The 22,075-nt window shown below is 46.8% G+C and overlaps 1 protein-coding gene across 4 annotated transcripts in view; it reads left to right on the top strand.

The window, feature by feature from the left end:
* Erg (ETS transcription factor ERG) overlaps positions 1 to 22,075 on the top strand; it is a 148,950-nt gene that overhangs the window by 44,953 nt on the left and 81,922 nt on the right. The window contains exon 1 of one of the 4 annotated variants that reach the window (XM_051191943.1): positions 13,852 to 13,988. The exons of 2 other annotated variants lie outside the window; for them this stretch is intronic. In XM_051191943.1, the coding sequence (XP_051047900.1) occupies positions 13,971 to 13,988 (18 nt within the window). In that variant the 5' untranslated portion in view covers positions 13,852 to 13,970. Of the gene's footprint in view, positions 1 to 13,851; positions 13,989 to 14,130; positions 14,516 to 22,075 lie in introns of those variants that run through there. One more of the 4 variants, XM_051191945.1, reaches the window with a different exon arrangement.

Below are 22,075 nucleotides of genomic sequence, written 5' to 3'. Positions count from 1 at the left end.
ACGTGGTCTCATCTTACCAGAGAGTGGAGCCGGCTGTCTGGTCTCCCCCATCTCTCCATCCTGACTCCTCCTTACTACTTCCTCTTTCCTCCTTGTCTCCTAGTCCCGCCTATCTTGCTTTCCTATTGGCCAACAGTGCTTCATTCATTAACCAGTATGAGAAACATAGTTACAGAATGACAGCTCCCATCAATGTTGTGATAAAACATTGTGACAAACGTGAGGGACAGTGAGTTGGTTCTGGCTATAGTTGAAGTTAATGGTGGGTGAATTAGTTACTTTTTTTCCATTGTTGAGATAAAAACCATTTCCAAGGTAATTCATAGTAGGAAGTGTTTATTTGGGCTTGTATTTCCAGAGGATTAAGAGTCTATCACTATTATGGCAGGTAAATGTGGCAGTAGGCAGGTGTGTGTGTGTGTGTGTGTGTGTGTGTGTAAGAGGAAGTCCCCTTCATACTCCTTCACACCCCACACCCCTACACCCATATACCTCCCTCCACCCCACACCGCACACATCCACTCCCCTCCCAACCCCCTACTCTCACAGCTCTTCTTCGGCACACACACGTGCCCCGCATCCATAACCCACAACCTTATGTCTTCATATCCCCCATGCTTCCCCACCCCTCACCCCTACACACTCATCCTCAGTACCCTTGCATCTATCACTCTGCAACCTCCCCCCCACCAACTTTTCACCTCCCAGCATGCACTGACATGTTGTGAAGCTGTCTAGCTCCAACACTCTCTGCCTGTGAATGTCAACCAGAACAATTTTGTTTTCACCAGCAGAGACACTTGGCAAAAGTAGTGACAGGATTGGTTGTTGTAACCGATGTCCTGTGAGTAGAAGCCAAGAAGCTGCAGCATCCAGCATGCACTGCGGAGTCCCCGCGACAGAATGAATGACTCCAGCGTAAATGTGGAGTGTGGCAGGACTGAGGAGTCTATGGTGGTCCTGAAGGACAAACTTAGTGTTTGAGCCTTTGGTCTTTCCTGATTTTACAGCACTGTGCCAACTTGTGAGCATGGGATCTCTCACGATGGACTGGGAAGAATTACGGCCAACTTTGATCAGCAGAATAAGTTTTTCTTCGAGACACTGGAAACCAATGCAAGTTTTTACCTCACTACCCACACTCGATCTGATGAACTAGGATAACATGGCTGCTGGGTCTTACCTGTTATCTCCACTCCAGTTAGCATAACATGGCCGCGTCTTACCTGTCACACACACGTACACACACACACTCACACCACACACACGTAAGCACACATGCACACACATACACACACACTCACACACACGCATGCGCGCACACATGTGTGAACACACATACTCTCTCTCACACACACATACACACTCACACATCTAGTTTTGGTGTCTGAATAGGAAGTCCCTTACATAGCTTGCCTGTGTAATGGCTGTATTTTGTGGGCATCAAAACCCAATCAGGGACTTGGGAGATGGCTCAACTAGAAAGGGTTCTTGCTGTCCAAGCCTGGAAACCTGAGTTCAATCCCCGGGACCCACGTAAAGGTAGAAACAAAGAACCACGCCCACAAAAGTTGTCTTCTAACCTACACACACACACACACTAAAAATTTTAAAAGGAAAAAAATTCCAGTTAGTGCTTATCTGTGTACCTATCTGTATTTTACATATGTTTAAGGTAAAACATAATACGCAGTATGTAAAGAAATCTTCCATCTGATTTTATTTTGGCAAATAGATGTGATAATGGCAGATTGTTAAAGATCAGCCCCTAATTGATTTCTTCATTAGGGAAATCTTGGGCCACTTCTTCTCTTTCACTTGTGTATAATCCATTTAAATTCAGGGAAACGGTTGCAAATTAAGTAGTTTTATTGCCAGAGAAACATTCCTAGAGTCCTTAGAATGTTAGGGGAGACCTCCGGTGTTTTCTTACATATTCACACACAAGTCTGACAATCCAAAGAAACCCGTCTGGGGAGAGGTCAGGCAGGGGTGTCTGATTTTCAGTATAATTTCTTCCAAGTCTTGGTTCATTAAAGGTGATAATCACCGGTGTGCCGTCATAATCAGATGTCTGCGGCATAGCTTCCTGGATAGGGCCTTTATTGCCGCTCTTATCAAGCAGAATCTATCTGTATGTGGCCAGAGGGAAACAGATTTCAGTGTGGGTTGTCAATTCTTGTTTGCATTTGTAAGTGAGAAAAAAAATTAGATGGTTTAAGCATGACAGTTTTGAGTTATTAAGAATGGCTGGATTAGCCCTGAGCCTCCCTGGGTCGCTCCAAGGTAGTGGCTGGTGCTGCACATCTGGTTTTGGTTTGCACTGACCGACAAAGGCGTGTTGTATGCATGGCCTCGTTGTTAATAGTCTCTCCGTTTTTTTCGGGATGAAGGGCCCGCTACTCCAAAGGTATAGAAATACTTTTAACTGCCATTTACAGATTAGCCAAAACCTTCCAGGGGAAGGGTCACTAAAGGCGGTTGAAAATTTTCTTTGTGAACTTCTCCGTTTTATGGTTATAAGAAAGAAAACAATAAAATGACAAGAATCCCCCTGTGCGAGCATTCCATAAAAGAGAGTGGTGCATGGGGGTAGGGTACAGGGATGCTTTCCGGTCACATGGAAGCAAATGTTTCAAACCGTGGCTCAGCCTGGGACATGGGATTTGGGTGCTCTACCTGCCTGTCTGGAATCCAAGCCTCACTGCTTCCCAGACAAGGATGCCACTTGTTCATGCAGCAATGAGCTGGGCCCCTGGGGTAGCAGACATCCACTGTCAGGGCTGTGTGGGAGGCTAAGGCAGGAGGATCGCTTGCGCTCAGGAGTTTTAGGCCAGCTGGACAACTTTGCCCAAGAGAAACAAAGGACAGTTTGTGCTATTTCAGGGAGCCTCCAGGTTGGGTAGAATCTTTCCCACAACTGCTGAGGCTCTCCTGTTTCCTTTGAACAACTGCGGTTTGATGAAAAGGGGGTCTTCTGGGTGTAGACGATCATACTACCCTTGCCCACGGTGATGCTAGGCACACCATTAGAGTTCTCCAGATGCTTCTCGGTGTGGTCCAGTTGCCTAGTGGACCCCCGCCCCCATAACACCCTGGAAACTTTTGAGAGTCCCTTGGGTTTCAGAGAATCCAATGTCCTTTCTCCACACTGGAGTTCTTCCGTACAGCAACACAGGATAATGGGTCATCACCCCCTCAGACTGCTCACTCAGTACCCTGCCTCTGTGGTTATCCTTGGAAAGGGGCATGAGGCTTTCCTACCTCCCTTTGATGGGAAAGGTAACCTGATGTCGATGGGGAGGGTGTTTCTAGAGGATGAGCAGCCAGTAACCCAGGCCCTGGAGATCTGCTGGTACTGGGCAGGACTGAGAACAAATAATAATGATGTAACCCTGGGGTACCCATGTCATCCATGGGTGGAGCTATTAGCGATCATTAGCGGCAATGGAAGGAATTAGTGATGGTCACCTCTATCTCCTTTGAGTCAAAATGCTGCTGTGATTTTGATATCTTTTCTCTCCAACTGATGGGCAACTTTCCCCTCTGTTTGTGTAAGAACAGAGTTTTTTGTTTGTTTGTTTGTTTTTTCTTTCTCTGCCTTCACAGCCTGGTCCAGTGCTAAGAATGTAGCTAATGCCAATAAAGATTCATAGGCAGTATGCCTCTGGGAGACATCTTTGGGTCCAGATATTGTCTCGTGTTCTAAACACCTCCGGCTGCAGCAAATCGCTTCATGGTTTATTTCCTTCAGGAGCTGATGGTGGAGCAGAAGCCTTCACTGGTCTTGCATAGGATTGCATTTGGGGCTGGAGTCCTCTGAAAGCTGCCTTCACTACCTCTGGGGTCTGGTGTCAGCTGTCACTCAGGACTGATGCTAAGAGCTCCCTCCCACCCCTAGCTCTCTATGTGGACTGCGCTTTTCCTACTATGGAGGAGGAAGTTAGTGAATGGCTGTTACCAAGGAAACAGACAGAGGTAGCTTTGGAAGACTGGTAGCTGAATCTCTGTCATGGGCATGAGCCAACCCAGAAGTGAGGGGTGGGCACCTGGCCCCCACCATTTGACGAACCAAATCAATGCCAGCTTCCAGATTTTGGAAGGGGTCGGGGTGGACAACTGTGTTGGGCCATCTTAGGAAATGCAGTTGCCTTGGTGATATGGTTAGTGCCTAGAAGGGCAACCAACAAACGCACCATCTTCTTGGTCTCTAAGGACACGTGAAACCAGCCCTGACACTGAAACAATGTAGCTGAACATACATTTAGCCTGGTTAGTTTGGAAAGTTGCCACTGCTAAGCAGTGCATGATGGGAGTGGTGGTTCTCTGTGGAAATCCAGATGACTACCACAAGCTCAGCATTACACACACACACACACACACACACACACACACACACACACACACCATAAGAGGTAGGGGGCTGTGTACATATGTATGTTATGCATGTTGTGTGTCTACTTGCAGCCATGTGTGGTTTGGACCCTGAGAATTGGACCTCATGAGATAGAGAGTTGGAAGTCCTCACAGAGTGAATACACATTTCTCATTTCCACATGCTTTGCTTAGAACGGTTGGCCAAACGTTCCTCCAAAATGACCCAGCATCTGGAGATCTGCGACTGCACGCCGTGGATGGAAGAGAGCGTTGTGCTGGGCGTGTGCGAGAGAGCGGGGGTCTTTCTCTTCCTTTCTGTTGGTGAGTCTGTGCGTGAGAGCGTGTGTGCATGTGTGTGTGTGTTTGTGTGTGTGTGTGTGTGTGTGTGTGTATGTATGTACGGAAGACTAAATTCCAGATGTCCTGTTAGTCTTCAGTGAAAGTCTTAGCATAGCATATGCTCAGACAGAAGCCAGAGACACTGGCAGAGTTCTGTCCAGAAGTGAGGGATGGGTGGCCACAGCTGGCTTGGCCTCAAGTGAAACCACAGCATCTGGCGGGCGAAGTGTGTCTGGCCTTGTCACGCTTTTCTCTGACCAGGGTGCCTCACCCAGACCATGGGGCCCATGCCCCCATCATACCCTTGTTCTCGAGCAGTTTGTCCTTGCTAGATGGGCACTGATTGCTGCATTGCCCTTCCACGATGCTCCTGAGGGGTGTGTGTGTGTGTGTGTGTGTGTGTGTGTGTGTGTGTGTGTGTGTGAATCATCATTCATTCAGCATATGCCATTTCGGAGCTATCAGGGTGTGGCACTGGGGCTCCGTGGGGGATGGGAAGTAGGCACAGTGGCAGACCCCTGGTTTGAATGCATGAAGACGTTGTCTCTGGCTCTTGTTTTGTGGCCTGACTTGAAGGTCCATCTCCTCCAGCGTGTCTGCAGAGTCCTCATTTGTGGAGGTGGAAGGTACCCGTTCCTCGGGCTCTGATTAAGCTCTGGGATCCTGGGCTGGTGGTACTCTGTCTTGGTGGACATAGTTCTTCTCTCTGCTGTGTCATTCAGCTGCAGGGCCCAGGTCTTCTTCACCCTGTGATGCTGTTCACACTCGCAAGCCATGTGTGTGTTTCCCTGGAACAATAACAGATGAGGGAATGAAACCCTCCCTGACCTACCCCACTGTGAGTAGAGAGAGCGGCCCCGGGCTCCACTGGCTGCTGGGAAACACGTGGTAAGGGCTGCACCTGGGCCTCTTAGCTGCTGGTGAGAGCTGGCCACACTCACTCCACCCACAGCCTGGACCCAGACAAACAACCCTCACCCACTGACCTCGCCAGTCCTGGGCATATAAATCCAAGTGGGAACAGAAATACTCCAGATATTTGAAGTACAAACAAAGACAGGGCAAGCTGCAGAGGTCACCCCAGGTTTGGAGGACACTGTGGAGGACTTCGTGTATACTTTTAGTATTTTACTAACCTCAAAGTCAGTGGGGTTACGCGTGAACATTATTTTTCAGGAACCTAGCACATTTGGTTGCTCATAAGACTTTTTGTTTGTTTGTTTTACAATTTGAAGCAAGGTCTTGTGGAGCCTAGGATGGCCTCAGACTTACCATATAGCCGAGGCTGACCTTAAACTGCTAATTTTCCTGTCTCCATCTCCTGAGTGCTGGGGATAGAGGCGTGAACTGCCATGTCTGGATTATGCTTGGTTTAAAACCTTTAAGATGTCTTTTACTATCTCTCTCTCTCTCTCTCTCTCTCTCTCTCTCTCTGTCTCTATCTATCTATCTATCTATCATCTATCACTCTATATCTATATATAATTGCATTTATGGGGGTGTATTGTAAGCATAAACTACAATATCACAGTACTGTTTTGAAAATAGATGTAGCAAAGTGCATCTACTTTTTACACTGAACATATTGTGACAGGATCCGTAGTCTTTCACGTGCAAAGAACTGCCTGAGGTCAGAGATGAGCATCTCACGCACAGGCAATGGACACTCTAATATGCTGTGGACTTGGTCCAACTCTGACTAACCATGGACACATCTGTGCTATTGTGAAGTAGCCTCACCCAGGGCTCAACTTCCCACAGTGTTGCAGAGTAGTCATACAAGGCTCAGGGTCCAGTCTGTTAAATGTCTTCCTGATGCTTACGTTTGCTTCCTTTAGTTCCATAAATAATGTGCAATTCAAGATCTTTTCTTTCTTAAACCTTATGAATGTTGGGTTTTCTTGTAGGTGAATAAAACCAAGACAGCTTTGTGGAATAATAACAACAATTCCAGGAATTTTAAGGCAAGCCCTAGGCTAGGCATAATTCAGTTTGCTCACTCTTGAACTTTTAGAGGGACATGTAGTGCCCTCTAGTGTCAAAGATTCCAGCAGTTCAAAGGGACACCCGCTCCAAGGCCCCAGCTGCCAGGGAGCTGAGGGACAATGCTGTGCCTCTCGTGGGGCAGCAGGTGGCTGTTTCCTGCAGCTCTCCAGACAGGGCTATTTTTGTAGCTACACATGAAGGTCGGAATATTATCTACAAGGGAAGTGCGATGTCGGGAAAAGCATAGCCTTTCTCTTGGGTTCCCATTTCTGGTGCATCAGAACAGGTCTGGGAAGACGATTAGTGGGCGAAGTTGGGTCATGGGGTTCCTGACTTCCAGTCCACAGCATTTACATTAAAAGCCAGTCATGGCCGTTGTCCATATCCTGGGTGCTGGGTGGGGTGGGAGAGGGCAGGGTGCTCAGCCAGCTGATTTCGGTTAATCTCGGAGCCCCAGTTTCACCGCGAGGCCCTGTCACAGAAACAGAGAGTCACCTGGGTCAGCTGGAAGAGCTATGGTCGGTGGATTTCAAGCATTTCACCTCTGTGCTGTGGGGATGTCACAATGGGGGAGGGTACAATGTGGAGAGGTACTGTGCATCCTGGAGATACTGAACAGCAACTTGGGCAAAACCAACTCTGACTGCTCTGTGCCCTTGACTCCAAACCTCACCCCCGGTTCCCTTAAGTCTGTGGGTCGCTTGTATGAGGCACGAGAAATCGTAAAGAAATCCAAGGCCAATAGTTTTTATGTGTTGGCTTCATGTCTGATTTCACTTGTGGTAGAAACGCATTAGTTAACAATGGGCCATATATAGTGACGTCAAAATAAAGCTGGGCTATCTCAGTCTTTTTAAAAACAAACAAACAAACAAACAAAAGCAAGAGGATCAACGTTTGCACATAGACGTCTCTCAGGATCTCCACGGTTGGGTGACAGTACTGTCACCGGCTCCATTCTTCAAGATATAGTCTCTACATTTTGTTATAAAAATAATTTAACTATTAAATCATTGTGTGTGTGTGTGTGTGTGGTGGGAATAGAGCAGTTCTTGGGAGCATATTGTGTACTTTATGTGTGTGTGAGGGGGGTGGGGATAGAGAGTGTGTGAGGACATGTGTGTCGAGGTCAGGGGACAACCTGACGGATTGGATTCTTTATTCCCACCTTTACTTGGGTTCCAGGGACTCAGCCTGCCAGGCTTGATTAGCAGGTACCTTTACCCACAGAGCCATTTCCTTAGCCACGAAAGAAACAGCTCACAAAGTAATTACAGATCGATAAATGATGAGCTGTCTGGTATCTGATAAGGGAGGCAAACGCACTTTGAAGAAAACCATCTGATAAGATTCTGATAAAGACCAAAGTTCGTCTCAGTAGCCTAAGAAGAGCACTGACAAGGACAGAGTTGTGTCACAGCCTCCACCAGTGTGGCAAAGTTTCTTCGTGTCCCCTCTGATAGTTTGTCCTTTGGGCAGACCAAGCCTCCAGCAGCCAAACAATGTCTCCAAATAACATCTGTGCTCTTAGATACCCAGTTGTGTGTTGCAGAACCCTGACGTGCATTGTGTACAGAGACATGGTCATGCAATCAGGAAATTTAAGAGTTGCTTTTAGCTAAACTATTGTGTCAGAATAGTTTCTACTCTTTTTTTTTTTTAAGCATGAGTAATACATTAATAGATTTAGGGTCCATGATAACGGTGTTAACACCTCTGGGTATTCAGGGATGAGGACAAGCAACGTTTGTACAAACGTAAGAATGTGCTGGATGCTGAGGAAGTTGTGCTCAATGGGATCGTTGCTTCATTTGAACCCACAGGGCCGGACCAATGCCCGCCTTCACAGGGAGGGAAATTGCAGCGTGGGTGTTGAAAGCTGAGGATTTAGTGTGTGATAACAATTTCCTCACATTAAATTAGTCCAGATCGACTAAGAGGCTGAAGACTGTGTTAACCACTTAGAGAAAGTGTTAAGCGATAATTACTTACATGGTAATTTGATTGTTTCTGGAGGGTAAGGGGAGTATAAATATAGACACATTTGAAGGCACTTACATACACATGCACATATTCATGTACACATATATACACACAGGGATATATAATACACACACAGACACATGCATAGATATTCACACGAAATAATATATATGTGCATATACACACAGGCAAATACGTGGACATTCACACACATGCATACAGTCACGCACACACACACACACATACATACACATGTACACTCACACATAGGCTCACACAGAGCTTTGTACAGCAAGGTAACACCTAAGCATGCCGCACACTGTAAATAGAAAAAGTCTCCAGCCAGCGATTCCTGGGAGACCTTGAGTCTGACGGCTCCCTAACACCCTGCCCTGTTCTCAGGCAAATCCTCTCCCTGACGCAGATGGGAAAGTTCCACGGTGAAGTGGAGTTTTCCATTGTGGGGACAGCTCCAGATGGCCGATTCTTATCTCTAATCTCAGGCACGTCCCTGGCAAAAATCCTTGGGACATCCTTCTTGAAGGGTTCTTGTGAATAATCCAAACAGTATGCACTTTAACATTCATGTGTCATCCAAGGAACAATGTACAGCATTTGTTTTGGCCTTAAAACACCCGTATTTCTTTCATGGACCTTGCCCTTGTAGGGGTGTGTGTGTGTGTGTGTGTGTGTGTGTGTGTGTGTGTGTGTGTGTGTTTGACTAGCTTGACATGGGCTTCCTGAATGCTAAGATCAGTGGTGGGTGACACTCTGTCGTCCTGGGTTTCGTGTCCACTGGAGTTTCCGGTGTGAGAAATAAGTGTCACTAATGCCAACAGGATGAACTGTTGCATGGATGGCCACCACCACACATAAAAGTGTCTTCTGGGCTTTTCTTTTAATTAACTTTTTAAAAAATGATAATTCATTTAAAATGAAATACTCACATGTGTATGTGTGAGAGAATGTATTGTGCCCAAGGAGGCAGGAGAGGATGTCGGATGCCCAGAGCTAGAGTTACAGGCAGGTGAGAGCCATCTGCCATGGGTGTCGAGAACCAAACTCAGGTCCTCTGCAAGAGCATCTCTCCAGCCCCAGGAGATCTGTGCATTTCAATGTGAATGCAAGAAGGGTCTGACAATCAGAAGTATGTGTTGTATGTATACAGGACATGCTTGCGTTCCTTGGGTATTTGTGAAACAGTAAGTTGCATGTTACTTAACCTCTTTTAATATAAAAAAGCTGGGTAGTGCCTATTGCAAGTGCTTTGAAGGTCTAAGTGAAACAAAGGATCAGGGAAAGAGTCAAAGGAAGGAAGATTCTCTGCACTGGCATTGTAAATTTAGCATAGCTTGTCTCTATTTCCGGGGTCTCTGTCTTCCCCTTTAAAACAAAATACAACTGTGAAAATTTTGCATGGTGATTGTTTAATTTACCAGGCAGCCATTTTCCATATCAATAGTATTCATACACTACATAATTTTCCTAAAGAGCGTGTGTGTGCATGTGTGTGTGTGTGTGTGTGTGTGTGTCTGTGTGCATGCTTGTACACACTCATGCAGTTACACTCTTCTGTTGTTCTGGACTTTGTTGCCTCGAGACAGAGTCTCTCCTTGAACCTGGAAGGCACCATTTTCCTGTGAGCTACAGCAAATCCTCAGTGCTGGATTTACAGGTGGGCGTGGCCATGCCCTGTTTCTTATGTGGGTGTTGGGGGTCAGAACTTAGGTCCTCTTGCTTGAGCATCGAGTGCCATTACCCACCAAACCATCTCCCCAGCCCATCCCGCCATATTTTAGGTGGCGATGGATATTCTCTTTTGTAGATGCCTGAAACAGAGATTTTGATTCCATTATTGTACCCTCCCATTGCTAGGTGCTCCATTATTCTCTTGCTATGGCCGTGTGACATTCGCAGAGCAATTCTGTCCTCATCCAAGGTGCTCTCTGATGCGCTGACCCACTATATCGCATGTAGTTAATGCGGAAACAAGGGTAAGACTGTGACAGAGCCTGAAACATGGCTTGGGGACAAGTAGATAACATGATTTATTTGTGTAGCTGTGCAGTTTTGTATTTTACACAATTTCCCTTTTTGATTTGGAGCAAATCTATGAGCAGACTCATCAAAGGGAACTGAGGGTGTGAGTAATGGACTCATGGTGGAGAAATGAAGAACAGACTTTATCATTCAGGCATAGGTGTTGGTGTCCATGACTACTGCGGAGGCCTACTGGTCCAATAGAGTGTTCCTGTGTTTTAAGGGTGTGGGGGGAGGGACCTACCCCTGACAGACATATGTTGGGATGACTCTCAGTGGCTGCCAGGTTGCTGTCTAACTAGAAATGCCTGGTGATAGTTTCCTGCAAAGTTAACATCTTGGGGAGAGGCAGCCGGTCTGCAACTGCTGAGTGACTGGGAGCCAAGGTCACACGACAGCTCGTACTTAGAGTTAAGGAAAGATGAAGTGAGTTTCCCCCATCTCAGATACGCCCCAGGATAAGGGTTGGGAAAGGCCATCAGGGTGTTCTAATTCATAGGTGCTCTTTGTGCTACCAACAACCAAGCAAATTTATGGGAGGAGCCCTTGCATTCAGTATCCTGGGAGGACCCAGCTCAAGGGCTGCTTTGCTATTCTTGGCATCAGGAATTACTCTCTTTGAAGGTGAAAATCAGCTAGCGTTTTGTAATTAGGAACGAGGGGTTTTTTAAACAAAGGGGTTGCCGCCTGATCCCCAAATTATTGTGCTATCTGGTCACTGTTTAGACTCCCATTGGAGTTCCGAATTGGGAACAGTGAGGGTTCCAGGCAGAATCTTTAGAAATCATGTAAAAGAACTATAGTGTCTGGTTTCTTTTTATAATTAACTATCCAAGCAAATAATAGTATTTTATCAACTACTAAGGATGTGTGTGTTTTACATGAGTGTTGGACGGGTGGGAAAACAGAAGGTTGAAGTCTGTGTGCGCGGGGCGGGGGGGTTCTCTCTGTATTGTAACCTTCCAGTAAGGTAGACATTATTTCAAAATCAAAGTTAAAAATTTTGCTCTTGACAATTTGGCTTGGATTAGATGAACACCATGATGTCCTGGGCAGGTTGTGGGAGTAGTTAGACCTCCATAAGGAGCCTGCTGTCCTTGCCACAGGACACAGACCCATGCTATGTGAACCCTGGTAGGTCCAGGAGGCAAGGTCGTCTATGGCTATTTTATTGCAAAGAAGCCAGCCCTTCAAAAGCCTGCACTTGGCAAAGCCACCCGGTGGACCCTTCCTCTTAACTGAAGGGAGGGAGCAGTGAAGATTTCAGACAGGAGAAGAAAAGCCTAGGGATGAGTGGAGTACCCAGGCGCCATGGCTACTTTTGTTTCTTGTGAGAAGCTTGGATGAGTGGAGTACCCAGGCGCCATGGCTACTTTGTTTCTTGTGAGAAGCTTCCCGGGTGGATGAAACAACTCAGGACTTTTGAGAATTTTAGGGGAAAACACAGTTTTAATCAGCCTGCCATCTTACTCATTGTTCAGAGATAAAAAGAGCCGGAAATCAACATTCCCTCAGAATGTAGGTGCTGAGAACCTCCAAGCCTCCAAGACTTTTACTGGAATTAGTGTCCTTATGTGTTTTCCTTCCTTGCTTTTAACGTCTCCCTCCGTGGTTAGGTGGGTGTTGGACCACTGGGATCCACCTACTCTCTTCTGCCTCCGGATCTTTTCTTTATCCTTCTATTTGAATCCCAGCGCACATGGATGGAGGTGGACGAGGCTGGCAAACGAGAGAAAGGGGCCCTAGTGTGTCAAATCCGGGCAGAGCTGGCCCAAAGTCTGAATGAATTCAGTTCACTGCCTGTCTACCCCAGTAACCAAGAATTGTCCGTGACTCAGGCCATTGTGTTCCTCGGGTCCCCATGAGACCGTTGTGTTACTGGTCCAACTTTTCATGTGGTTCAATTCAAAGCAAACTTTTGTTTCTTCCACAGAACAAGTAATTTCCTGAAAACGAGTAATTGAAGGCCCATGTCAGCTCTGCCTCCTTCAGAGGCCCCGAACCTTCACCTGGAGCTTTATACGCTTAATGAGAATGTCTCATGGCCTCCTTCTTGGTAGCTCAGAGTTGTATACTGGAATCCGTGGTGGGCAGCACGGGTGGGCTGGCATGTTGTGTCAGTGGGGCTTATGTTCTAGAATGTAAAAACTAGTTGTGCGGGGGAGGGGGTGCATAAGCATACGTGTGCCTATATATAGGCAGAGCTGTCTGCTCAGGTGAGTACATGGGGAAAGCAACAGTCAACCCTGGAGGTTAGTCTTCAGATGCTGGCCTGGAAGCAGCTGGTTGGCACCAGCTGTCTGGCCAGTGAGCTTCAGAGATGCCTTGTCTCTGACTCCCCCCGTTAGAACTGAAGGAATGTGGGACTACGCCCAGCTTTTTTTTTTTTTTTTTTTTTTTTTTTTTTTTTCCCATGGGTTCTGGGGATTGAACTCAGGTCCTCACGCTTGCGCAGTAAAGGCCTTACTGACCGAGTCGTCTCCGCAGTCCTCAAGCGCGTGTTTGAAAACAAGGTTTTGATATGTGTCTATTATTTTTTTTCTTTAGTTTTCTTAGCTACCTTGACTCTAGGTGTCTGCATTTTGAACTCATTTCTTGGGGAGCAAATAATAATGACTGCTTGTGTTTGGAAGGGGAACCCTGGAAGCAGTTCTGTGACAGTCTATGGAGACATTGAATAAAACGAGGCCCTTTTGACAGCTGGCCAGCAAATTGCCCCTAATAAACATGACTGTGTAGTAACACAGAGCAGGTCTTAGTTAGCGTCAGTCCTGTACCCTAGCCGGCTGGTGGCATTCCTGGGAGGAGGGGGCTGAGAAGAACTGGTACCCAGGCTGTGAGGTGCCTTCCACCTCCGCTGTGCAGCCACGCAGAACCCTCACACATCTGTATCCTGCTTGGGTCTAGTGCAGCCTGTCACCCGGAGTCACACCTGCTGTGACAGTCCCAGCCAATTGATGCCCCCCCCTTTATTTTTAATTAAAAAAAATTCTCCTGGCTGCATATCATCAAGAAAAACAACATTGTTTTCAGGGTGGCTTATCTCTCCACTCCCAAATATCCTGTTTCTTTGGGCTGGGCAGCCAGGACCAATAGAAACCTCTTCCTGCCATTGGCTGACTTCATTTCCCAGACTTAGCACAATCTCATCCGCTCTAAACAACCTCATCAAAACTACTTTCTGGTCAGAGAGAAGCAATAATTATTATTAACATTTATTAACAATCAATAAACTTGATTGCGTTATGGCCAGCACTATTAAGGTAAGAAGAGGGTTCCTCTACATTTGACAAAATCTTCTTCTTCTTGCTTGGCTTCCTTTATCAAGGCAGATAAGTTAGGGTTGGGCAACACCCCCCCCCTACCACAATAGAGGACAACAAGATTTCCTCTGGGCTGCCTAGTAAATTTCCTTTTTCCTACTCCGACCATCCGCAAGGCTTAAAAACTTCAAACTCAGAAAAAAAATGGGGTTTCTAAATTCTCTGTTGAGCGTCATGGATTACTTTTGCGGAGGCTTTTTGGAGCACTTCTGAATTTTCAGATTCTTTACCTGTTCCTAACGGTGTCTGGATGTGGGTCTGATGCGAATCGACAGCAGAGGTCGGAGGAGGGCAGGGTCAAAGAGATGGGCTCTGTCAATGGCGAATGTTTGGATGAACTTCAGGGAACCCTTACCACCAGACGTGGAAGTGAGGAGACACCCGGTGGCTGTTGGTGACGGGATGGACAAATGTTGTCTTGAATTGTAGGACCTCCGTGCTGAGAGGACTCAAATGGTGGTAATCGGGTGTGTTGGCTTACGTGTCTATCACAAATAAAACACCTGGCTGTCTGTGCGCTGTAAGCTGTCTTCCTAGTCGTGTGTGGCGTGTGGGGCCTGGGAAGCAGTGGTCTGTTGGTCTGTCCTCCGCTGTGTTTGGTTCTATGGGTTTTCTTGTAAATGTCTCTGGAAGAGAGCTGGCAGGTTTTGACAAGGAGACAAATCTGCTCGGGTGGAGAATTAATTGTGGGCTGGTTGCTACAGACCGTTGGAAGGTAGAGAAATCAGTGGAAGTGGCCTGTTAAGCGGCATTCTAGGCTACCAGGCTTTGGTGATCAGCAACAACCTACGTAGACAAAGAAAGGAAGCCAAAGAACGTGTTGTTCGTTATGTCTGTAGTTTTGTGTCATGAAGATGGGATGGCAGCGGTCTGTCCACTAAGAGTTCTGCTTAGCTTGAAAACTCATGAAAATTGGGCTTGCTAGAAAACCCTCTTTGGTTTAGTATCCAGCGCGTTGAGTATGTATCATATAAACTGTGTTTCAGAGTTCCATCCAATTTTTAGTTCTCAGGATGTATTCTGTAGTCTAGTAAGGCTCACACCAAAGCCTTGTCATCTTAGGAGTTTACATTATCTGGCTTCAAGGATTAGGGACAGCTGCAACATTGTGACCTAGAGGGGAATTTTAACATTGGGTCCGATGCATCCCTAGTTTCTGAGAAATGAGTAGAAATGATCTGAGTTTTATAACTTCAAATTCTGTCCCCCTACCTACCCACCCACCCACCCCCCGTTCTGCTTTAGACTCTTAATTCTATTAATATTTCAAAATAATTAAATCAGATATTCTCTGTAAATCTTGAATAGCTTGAGTAGAAGCTTATGTGGTTTCCTCCCTGCTCCCTAAATTGCTTGAAAGGGCACAAACTGAACAGGGCCGCCTTGTAGAAGGCAGACTGCATTTTGGCAAACACTCCAATGTGTTTTGTTTAAGATCCACGTTAATGAAGAAGTCACGTTTGAAGTCTGAGTGCATTTTTATCCCTTGGATACATTTAGGGACGATTGCTTGCTCTTGTGTAGGATTCTGTGCATGGCTGAATTCTGTGTTACAGGACATTGTATGTCTCCCCGTGTTAGAATTTACTTTCAGGGAATTCTTTAAAGGCCCGTCAGCACAGTCCCTTGTGACAGGTGACTTCTGTGGGGTTTCCTGGGTACAGTAATGAGATGATTTTACAGCTTTGTTTATGGAGTGGGAAGAGAGGCCTTGAGTCTGTTGACTACACCTTTAATTACACTAGTGCAAGCCCCCAATTAGCACAGGGAAATGTCCTCTGAAGCTGAGACAGTCCCCACAGGGGCCATTTCCGATTGCAAATATGCTTGGAGTTTTTGGGTGTTTCAGTAAGTCAATGAGTCCTTCCAAGCGTAGGTACCCCGTGCTTCAGCTCCTTTCCTTCCGTCCTTCTGCCTAAACCCATGAGGCACTTTGCTAAGTAGTCTTACGAGGCTCTGCTGATTTGAGGTCGAGGAGGTGGTGTTTCAGCTGGGGAGAGGTAAAGGTATTTTAGGAACTTAGATTTCTCTCTGAACATTCATGGGCTTCAGGGTTAGATTGAGGGTTCTAATAAAAAAAAACATGTTAGCAAACGAGTCAGCATCTCTGTGTAAGCATTCAGAAGATGACTCTGAGGGCTTCTTGCAGTCCTGAGGGTTGATTGACCCTGGAGGATGCTATTCCTCCTGTAACCCCAGTGCGCTTCAGTTAGGGGATCAAATTCAGCCCTCCTAAGGTTTGTGTGACCTCGTTTGCAATACCCATTGCCTTCTGGGTAGCCTAAGGAAGCCCACAATATGCACATAGTGTCCTGCATTTAAAAATATTACAGGAGAGGGTTTCAATAGGGTTCCCATAGAAAAACAGTCCAACCCTCAACAATTTCAACTCTTAGGTTGAAAGCCTCAATTCTAGAGTTGAATCTTTCAAGTGTATGTGTGTGTGTGTGTGTGTGTGTGTCTGTGTATGTGTGTGTCTGTGTGTGTGTGTGTGTGTGTGTACACATGAAAGGAGCACATTCAAACAGCAGATTGGATGGAGCAGCTTAGGCATCAGACAGGATGTGGAAATTTCCTAAGGAGGTCCAAGGCAAGCAGGCTCTGGATAGTTGGAAAGTTACTAAGGAGGCCCCCAGCATTCCAACTGGGAATGATGAGGGAAAGGTAATCTCTGTCCTGGCTGGGCTTTAATGGATGCATGCAGTTAAGCAGCCCAACTACATCTGTGTTCCTCATCTCCCGACTGACATCAGGGGGGTAGATATGGTCTCTCTCTGGCTGCTCTGTCGGGGATTCTGTGACAGCAGGAGAAACTCCAGGTGCCAAGCGTTGCTATTCCTATTGATCACTCCCATGTCCCAGAGCACCCCAGCTCACCCTCCCCCACATTTCTGCCCTGGCCTAGGTGCATTGAGAAGATAGCATCTCAAAGATACGGTTTTTACTCAGGCTATTCTCGGATCGTCTGTGATACAGCACACTTACGTCTGCACGTGTGTGAATGCCTGTGTGTGTACATCTGTGTGTGAGCATCTATGTCCACCAGTCACCCACCGGTATGAATGCCTGTGTGTGTGTGTGTGTGTGTGTGTGTGTGTGTGTGTACATCTGTGTGTGAGCATCTATGTCCACCAGTCACCCATGGGTATGAATGCCTCTGTGTGTGTGTGTGTGTGTCTGTGTGTGTGTGTACATCTGTGTGTGAGTATCTATGTCCACCAGTCACCCTGACTAGTGGGCCTGGTGAGCAGAATCAAAACCAGATGAATCTTTGTGTGTATTACCCCCTCATTTAATACTGCAGGACTTCCCGTAGGACTCCCACACTCTGAGAATGTTCCAGAACAAAATGATTCCTTCATCATCTGTATCTTCTTTAAATTCATCATCAATTTTTTTTTTTTTTTTTGCTTCTGAAAATCAGACTCTGAGTTACAAAAACAAAAACAAAAGACTCATACATGAGCACACTCATACATACTCACCAACAACACCTCTTAGGAAAGCAGACGTACAAAATGAAATAAAACTGGAAAAGCATCGGTGCCTTCGGGAAGTGTTGCTTGTGCATTCAGAACCTCTGAGTGAGTTTTCCTTAAGCTGTGAGGCTTTGATTTAGCCACTGGCGTTCACGAGACCCTGCAGAGACCTACAGGGGCTTCTGAAACACATAGTCTCAGCAAAGGAAATTTGTAGAGATGACCTGGACAAGGTGTGGTTTCACACTGCCCTGGTGGGCCTTGTCCAGTTGCTACAGGGGGCTTCTGCGTCGATAGGCTGAAGGACACTGCTTCCTGCCCTGTCCTGCCCTGGGCACACTATCAGAGCACCTCAGAGGCCAACTCTTACATTATGTGGCCACAGACACACTTGTGTTTGGGTGCTTGGCTGTGTGACTCCAACTCTCTCCCCGTCACAGAGGTGACCCATCCTCGAGCTGGTGTGAGCCGGCACTCAGGAAATGGAAGATGCCATGGGACTCAGGTTATTGTCCCCTTGCACGTGGACCGCCATGCTTTCTGATGCCACTTTGTCCTCTGTGTTTCACAGCTTCAGGAGTAAAGCCCACTGCCATGGAAGCTGTCCTGGGTGGTTTCACACACCCAGAGTGAACAGCAGGATCTCTTTCCCTCTTTCGGTTTTCCTAAGTGAAGCCTCCACGCCTGAGGCAGAGTGTACGGGAACAGGAAAATATGGGAGCTGCCGTGTAGCATCCAGTTGCAGCAGGAAAGACAGGGTGCCAAGGAAGTCGGTTGCTCAGGTGTTGGTGGTTAGCCTGCTACCTTCAGCTGCTCCGAGGTCCAAGACTACGTGCCTGGTGATAGCACCAGGCTATCACCTGAATTGTGTCTTGTTGACGGACCCTAGGATCCTTCACTTACGCAATTTTCTCCATAAGCATTTAGGGGAAAACATAATTTTGCTTTGTACAATTTACAGATGTAGAGCGAAAGACATTTCCATTACAAGGAAAGTCAAAGGTGCATGCTGCAGAGTCGATTTAGATCCTGCAAGCCATGGTGGCTACTGACCTCTGGTGTGGTCCTTCTGATTGTATGTGCCTGTTTATCCTTCTGCAAAGCTAACTGTTCTGCTGTTTTTGCTCTCGATACCAATTTGTACACATTTCACCACCACAACACTACGTGCTTTTAGCAAGCATACCTTTTGTGCTTTTGAAAATATAAACTAGATATTATCATTTTTACAATGCATGTCCTGCTAGCAGGAAATAGTCTTCCTTCAGATTTTCATGAGTGCATGCATGTCCGGGCACACGAGTACTCTCTGGTGTCTAGGGAAGGAATTCTGTGAGTGTTGTTGCTCAGAAAAGAGACTCTGGCCAGCGAGTATGGCTGCCTTCAATACCTCTGTCAAATTTTAATACTGCGCCAACCTCACAGACTTTTGCCAGCTTACCTCTAGAGGGATCCACTCACCTGTAACCTCTCCGATATTTCGATCTAACCATTGTCATTTGGTCAGGGAAGGAGGCAAGCTCATTTTTTTTTCATGTTTTGATTTGAATTTGTGTTAGTTTTAGCATCTTGTTCCTTTCTGCACGAACCAGTTGTCTACTGAGACCTGTGTTTCCTTCTCGTTCATACATCTACTCTGTGTAGACCCAGCCTGTTTAGCCATTGCTTCTCCGGCGGCCTTGACTAAAGCTGGTGGTGGGCTCAGCCTTCCTTCTCCAGCCCCCCCCCCCCACTTCTTCTGTTTCTGGCCTCCTCTCTCTACTGCTTGCCGTTGTTTGTTTGTGTCCGTTGTGATTCTTATGAAGGCACAGGGCCTTGTTCTTGGTAATAACACACACAACTTTTCATCGTTGTCAGTAGTGGCTGGCAAAACTGTAGGGGTTGAGGAGCATTGATACCATGTGTTCAAACTAAAACCCGTTATAATCACTAAGGAAAAGAGGCAATAGAGTGGTCATTATAAAGCCACATTTCCTTGGTGATCTCTCTCCTATGGAGATGAAATGAATTAAATGGACCTTGTGTTGAAAGGCACATAAAATGCTTTAAAACTCACAGCTCTGGGACTTTGAATTTGTGATCCAGCTTGACACCATCCCCAGACCTGCCTGGCAGGTCTTGTGCTCAGTGCACCTGCCTGGCTAAGTATACCAGTGCATCGTCATCTCCGATGCTCAGAGCGTTTGCTCACAGAGGAGGATGGAGAAGCATGTGGATCAGCCTGTGGGTGATCTCCTTGTGACGGCTGTTTCTAGTATCCCCAGTACCTGATTTCTCTGCATTGGATGATCTGAAACACATTCAGACCCTGGGCAACCAGAGTTCTTGTAACTGTCTACTCTGTCATCTCTGTTCTCACGTGAAAAAGAAAAAAAAAATCCCAGAAGCAGCTGTTCTGTCACAGCAAGCAGCTATACCATAAACCGCTGGAAAATTTGAGAGTGGGATGCTATCTCTTGGATGTTTGCTTGATGCCAGGGATTGTTTTCGGTTGCTGTTTTTACTTTCTGAGATGGTTTCATTCTGCAGCCCAGGCTAGCCTAGAACTCATGGCAATCCCCCTGCTTCAGCCTCTCCCTGTTAGGATTACTGGTGTGAAGCACCATGCCTGGCTTAAAGGAATATATGCAAAATGTGATTCTCCCCCTCCCTTTCTTTCTGAGGGATGGAACCCAGGGCTTTGTTCGTTCAAGGCAAGAGCTCTATCACTCAGTTCCACTCTGCCCTAAGAATTCTTTCCTTATTTGGTAGTATCCAAGGGCAGAGGTTCCTGATCCCAGGTCTGTCTGTTGGTGACTGGCTTGCGTGTCCTCAGCCCAAGTATCAACTTCCTTGCTCTGCCTTGGGCGTCAGTAACGAACAGTCAGGGCAGAGTTTTCCGCTAGGCCCCGCAGGGTCTTTCGGCAGGGTGTCCGTGGAACTCAGCCCTGGGAGGAACAGGTGCCGTGCTGCTGTGTGGAGATAAGTGCCCTGGGGGGGGGGGGTTCAGAAAAGAAATGCCAAAGCCAAGTAAAATTATTTATGTTTTTAAAAGTGCCACATCAGAATCCAACCATAACATCCACAGGGCTGTTACTTCAAACACTTGGTAAAAACAATGCATGCTTAGTTCTGGAAAATATGATGGGGGACATCAAGCAGAGACTCTACGGTGCGCGTGTGCCTGTGCGTGTGCATGTGTGTGTGCGCATGTGTGCACATGTGTGCGTGTGCACATGTGTGTACATGTATGAGAGAGAGAGTCTACATGCACCTATGTGCATGTGTGTGTGGTGATCAGAGGTCAATGCTAGCTGTCTTCCTCAGTTACAGGGTCAGCTAGACTGACTGGCCAGTGAGCTCCCAAGTCCTGTCTTCATCCCTCCACTGCTGGGTTCAACATTTGCATGAGAGTTAGGGGTCTGAACGTGGGTTTTCACGCTTAGATAGCAGATACTGCACGCACTGAGCTGTCTATCACCCCAGCCATAAACGATCTAACCTCTAAAGCATCCACATCTATGATTTACCATGTCTTCTGCTGTCGTGCAATTACAGTCCTACAAATACCACATGGGCCCTTTCATTCCCTTCTCTCCTGTTTAATAAGTACTGTTATGGGTTCAGCTCTGATGAGAGCCCTTTACACCTCTCCATGAATCCCCCAAATCACTCCATTCAAATAATCTCAGTCCTTTTTACACCCCCATTGGGCATTATTATTATTTTTTAATGATGTGTTTATTCTTTGGCGTTTCACATATTTATATAATGTATATTCGGTGTATCCATATGATCATTTCTTCCCCCACCTGCTTGCCCTAGGCTCCTTACTCATCTCTGGTTAACATAGTCCATGTGGCCCGGGAATGCAGCCCTACTTGATGGTCTATTCACGTGAGCTTCATTACAGAAGAAGAAGACACTATTGAAACAGTGCTTCAGAATTTGTCAACACGGAGAGTTCATGTCTCAATCTGAGGCAGGTTTCTTAAGACATTGCTTTGAGAACATGTGGTTTCACACTGTGAGGCTCTCTTCTTGGAGGTCCTGTGTGCTTGTGCAGCGGCCATCCACAACACGAAGGCTGCACAGGGCTCCACAGCCCAGAGCTGACTGCCCGAGGGGCACTCGCTACGCCATCCCTGTGATAGACTCTGTGGGAAAGGATTGCTCTTATCATTCTCTCAGGGATGGCGGGCACAGAGGGCGGCCACAGGAGAGGGGACTCGCTGGGAGGGGGTGGTCAGATCTTCAGTCTGGGACCTCAGTGGGAAGTTGTCTCTCCTGGCCTTTGTTATTCTGCAATGGGAGGCGTGGAGCTGGGCTGCAAGAGCTGTCCTTTTTTGGGTTTTGTTGGGTTTTGGTGGCTCTGTTGATCTCAGAATCTACAAAGTGATTCATAGCCCTGCCTCATGAGAGCCCTGGACAGTGGGATTGTCTATACGCCCAGACAGAGGGCTCCCAGCAGCAATTAGGATCCTGTCCCTTCTGTTCCCTGGCCCGTGACTGGTCATAGCCCGTTTCACCCGCAAAAACCATCATTCCCACTTGGGTCATTGTAAAGTG

The sequence above is a fragment of the Phodopus roborovskii genome, unplaced genomic scaffold (assembly GCF_943737965.1).
Source record: "Phodopus roborovskii unplaced genomic scaffold, PHOROB, whole genome shotgun sequence".
NCBI lineage: Eukaryota > Metazoa > Chordata > Mammalia > Rodentia > Cricetidae > Phodopus > Phodopus roborovskii.
Note: the sequence above shows the minus strand (reverse complement) of the source record. Positions and strands in the feature narration are given on the sequence as shown.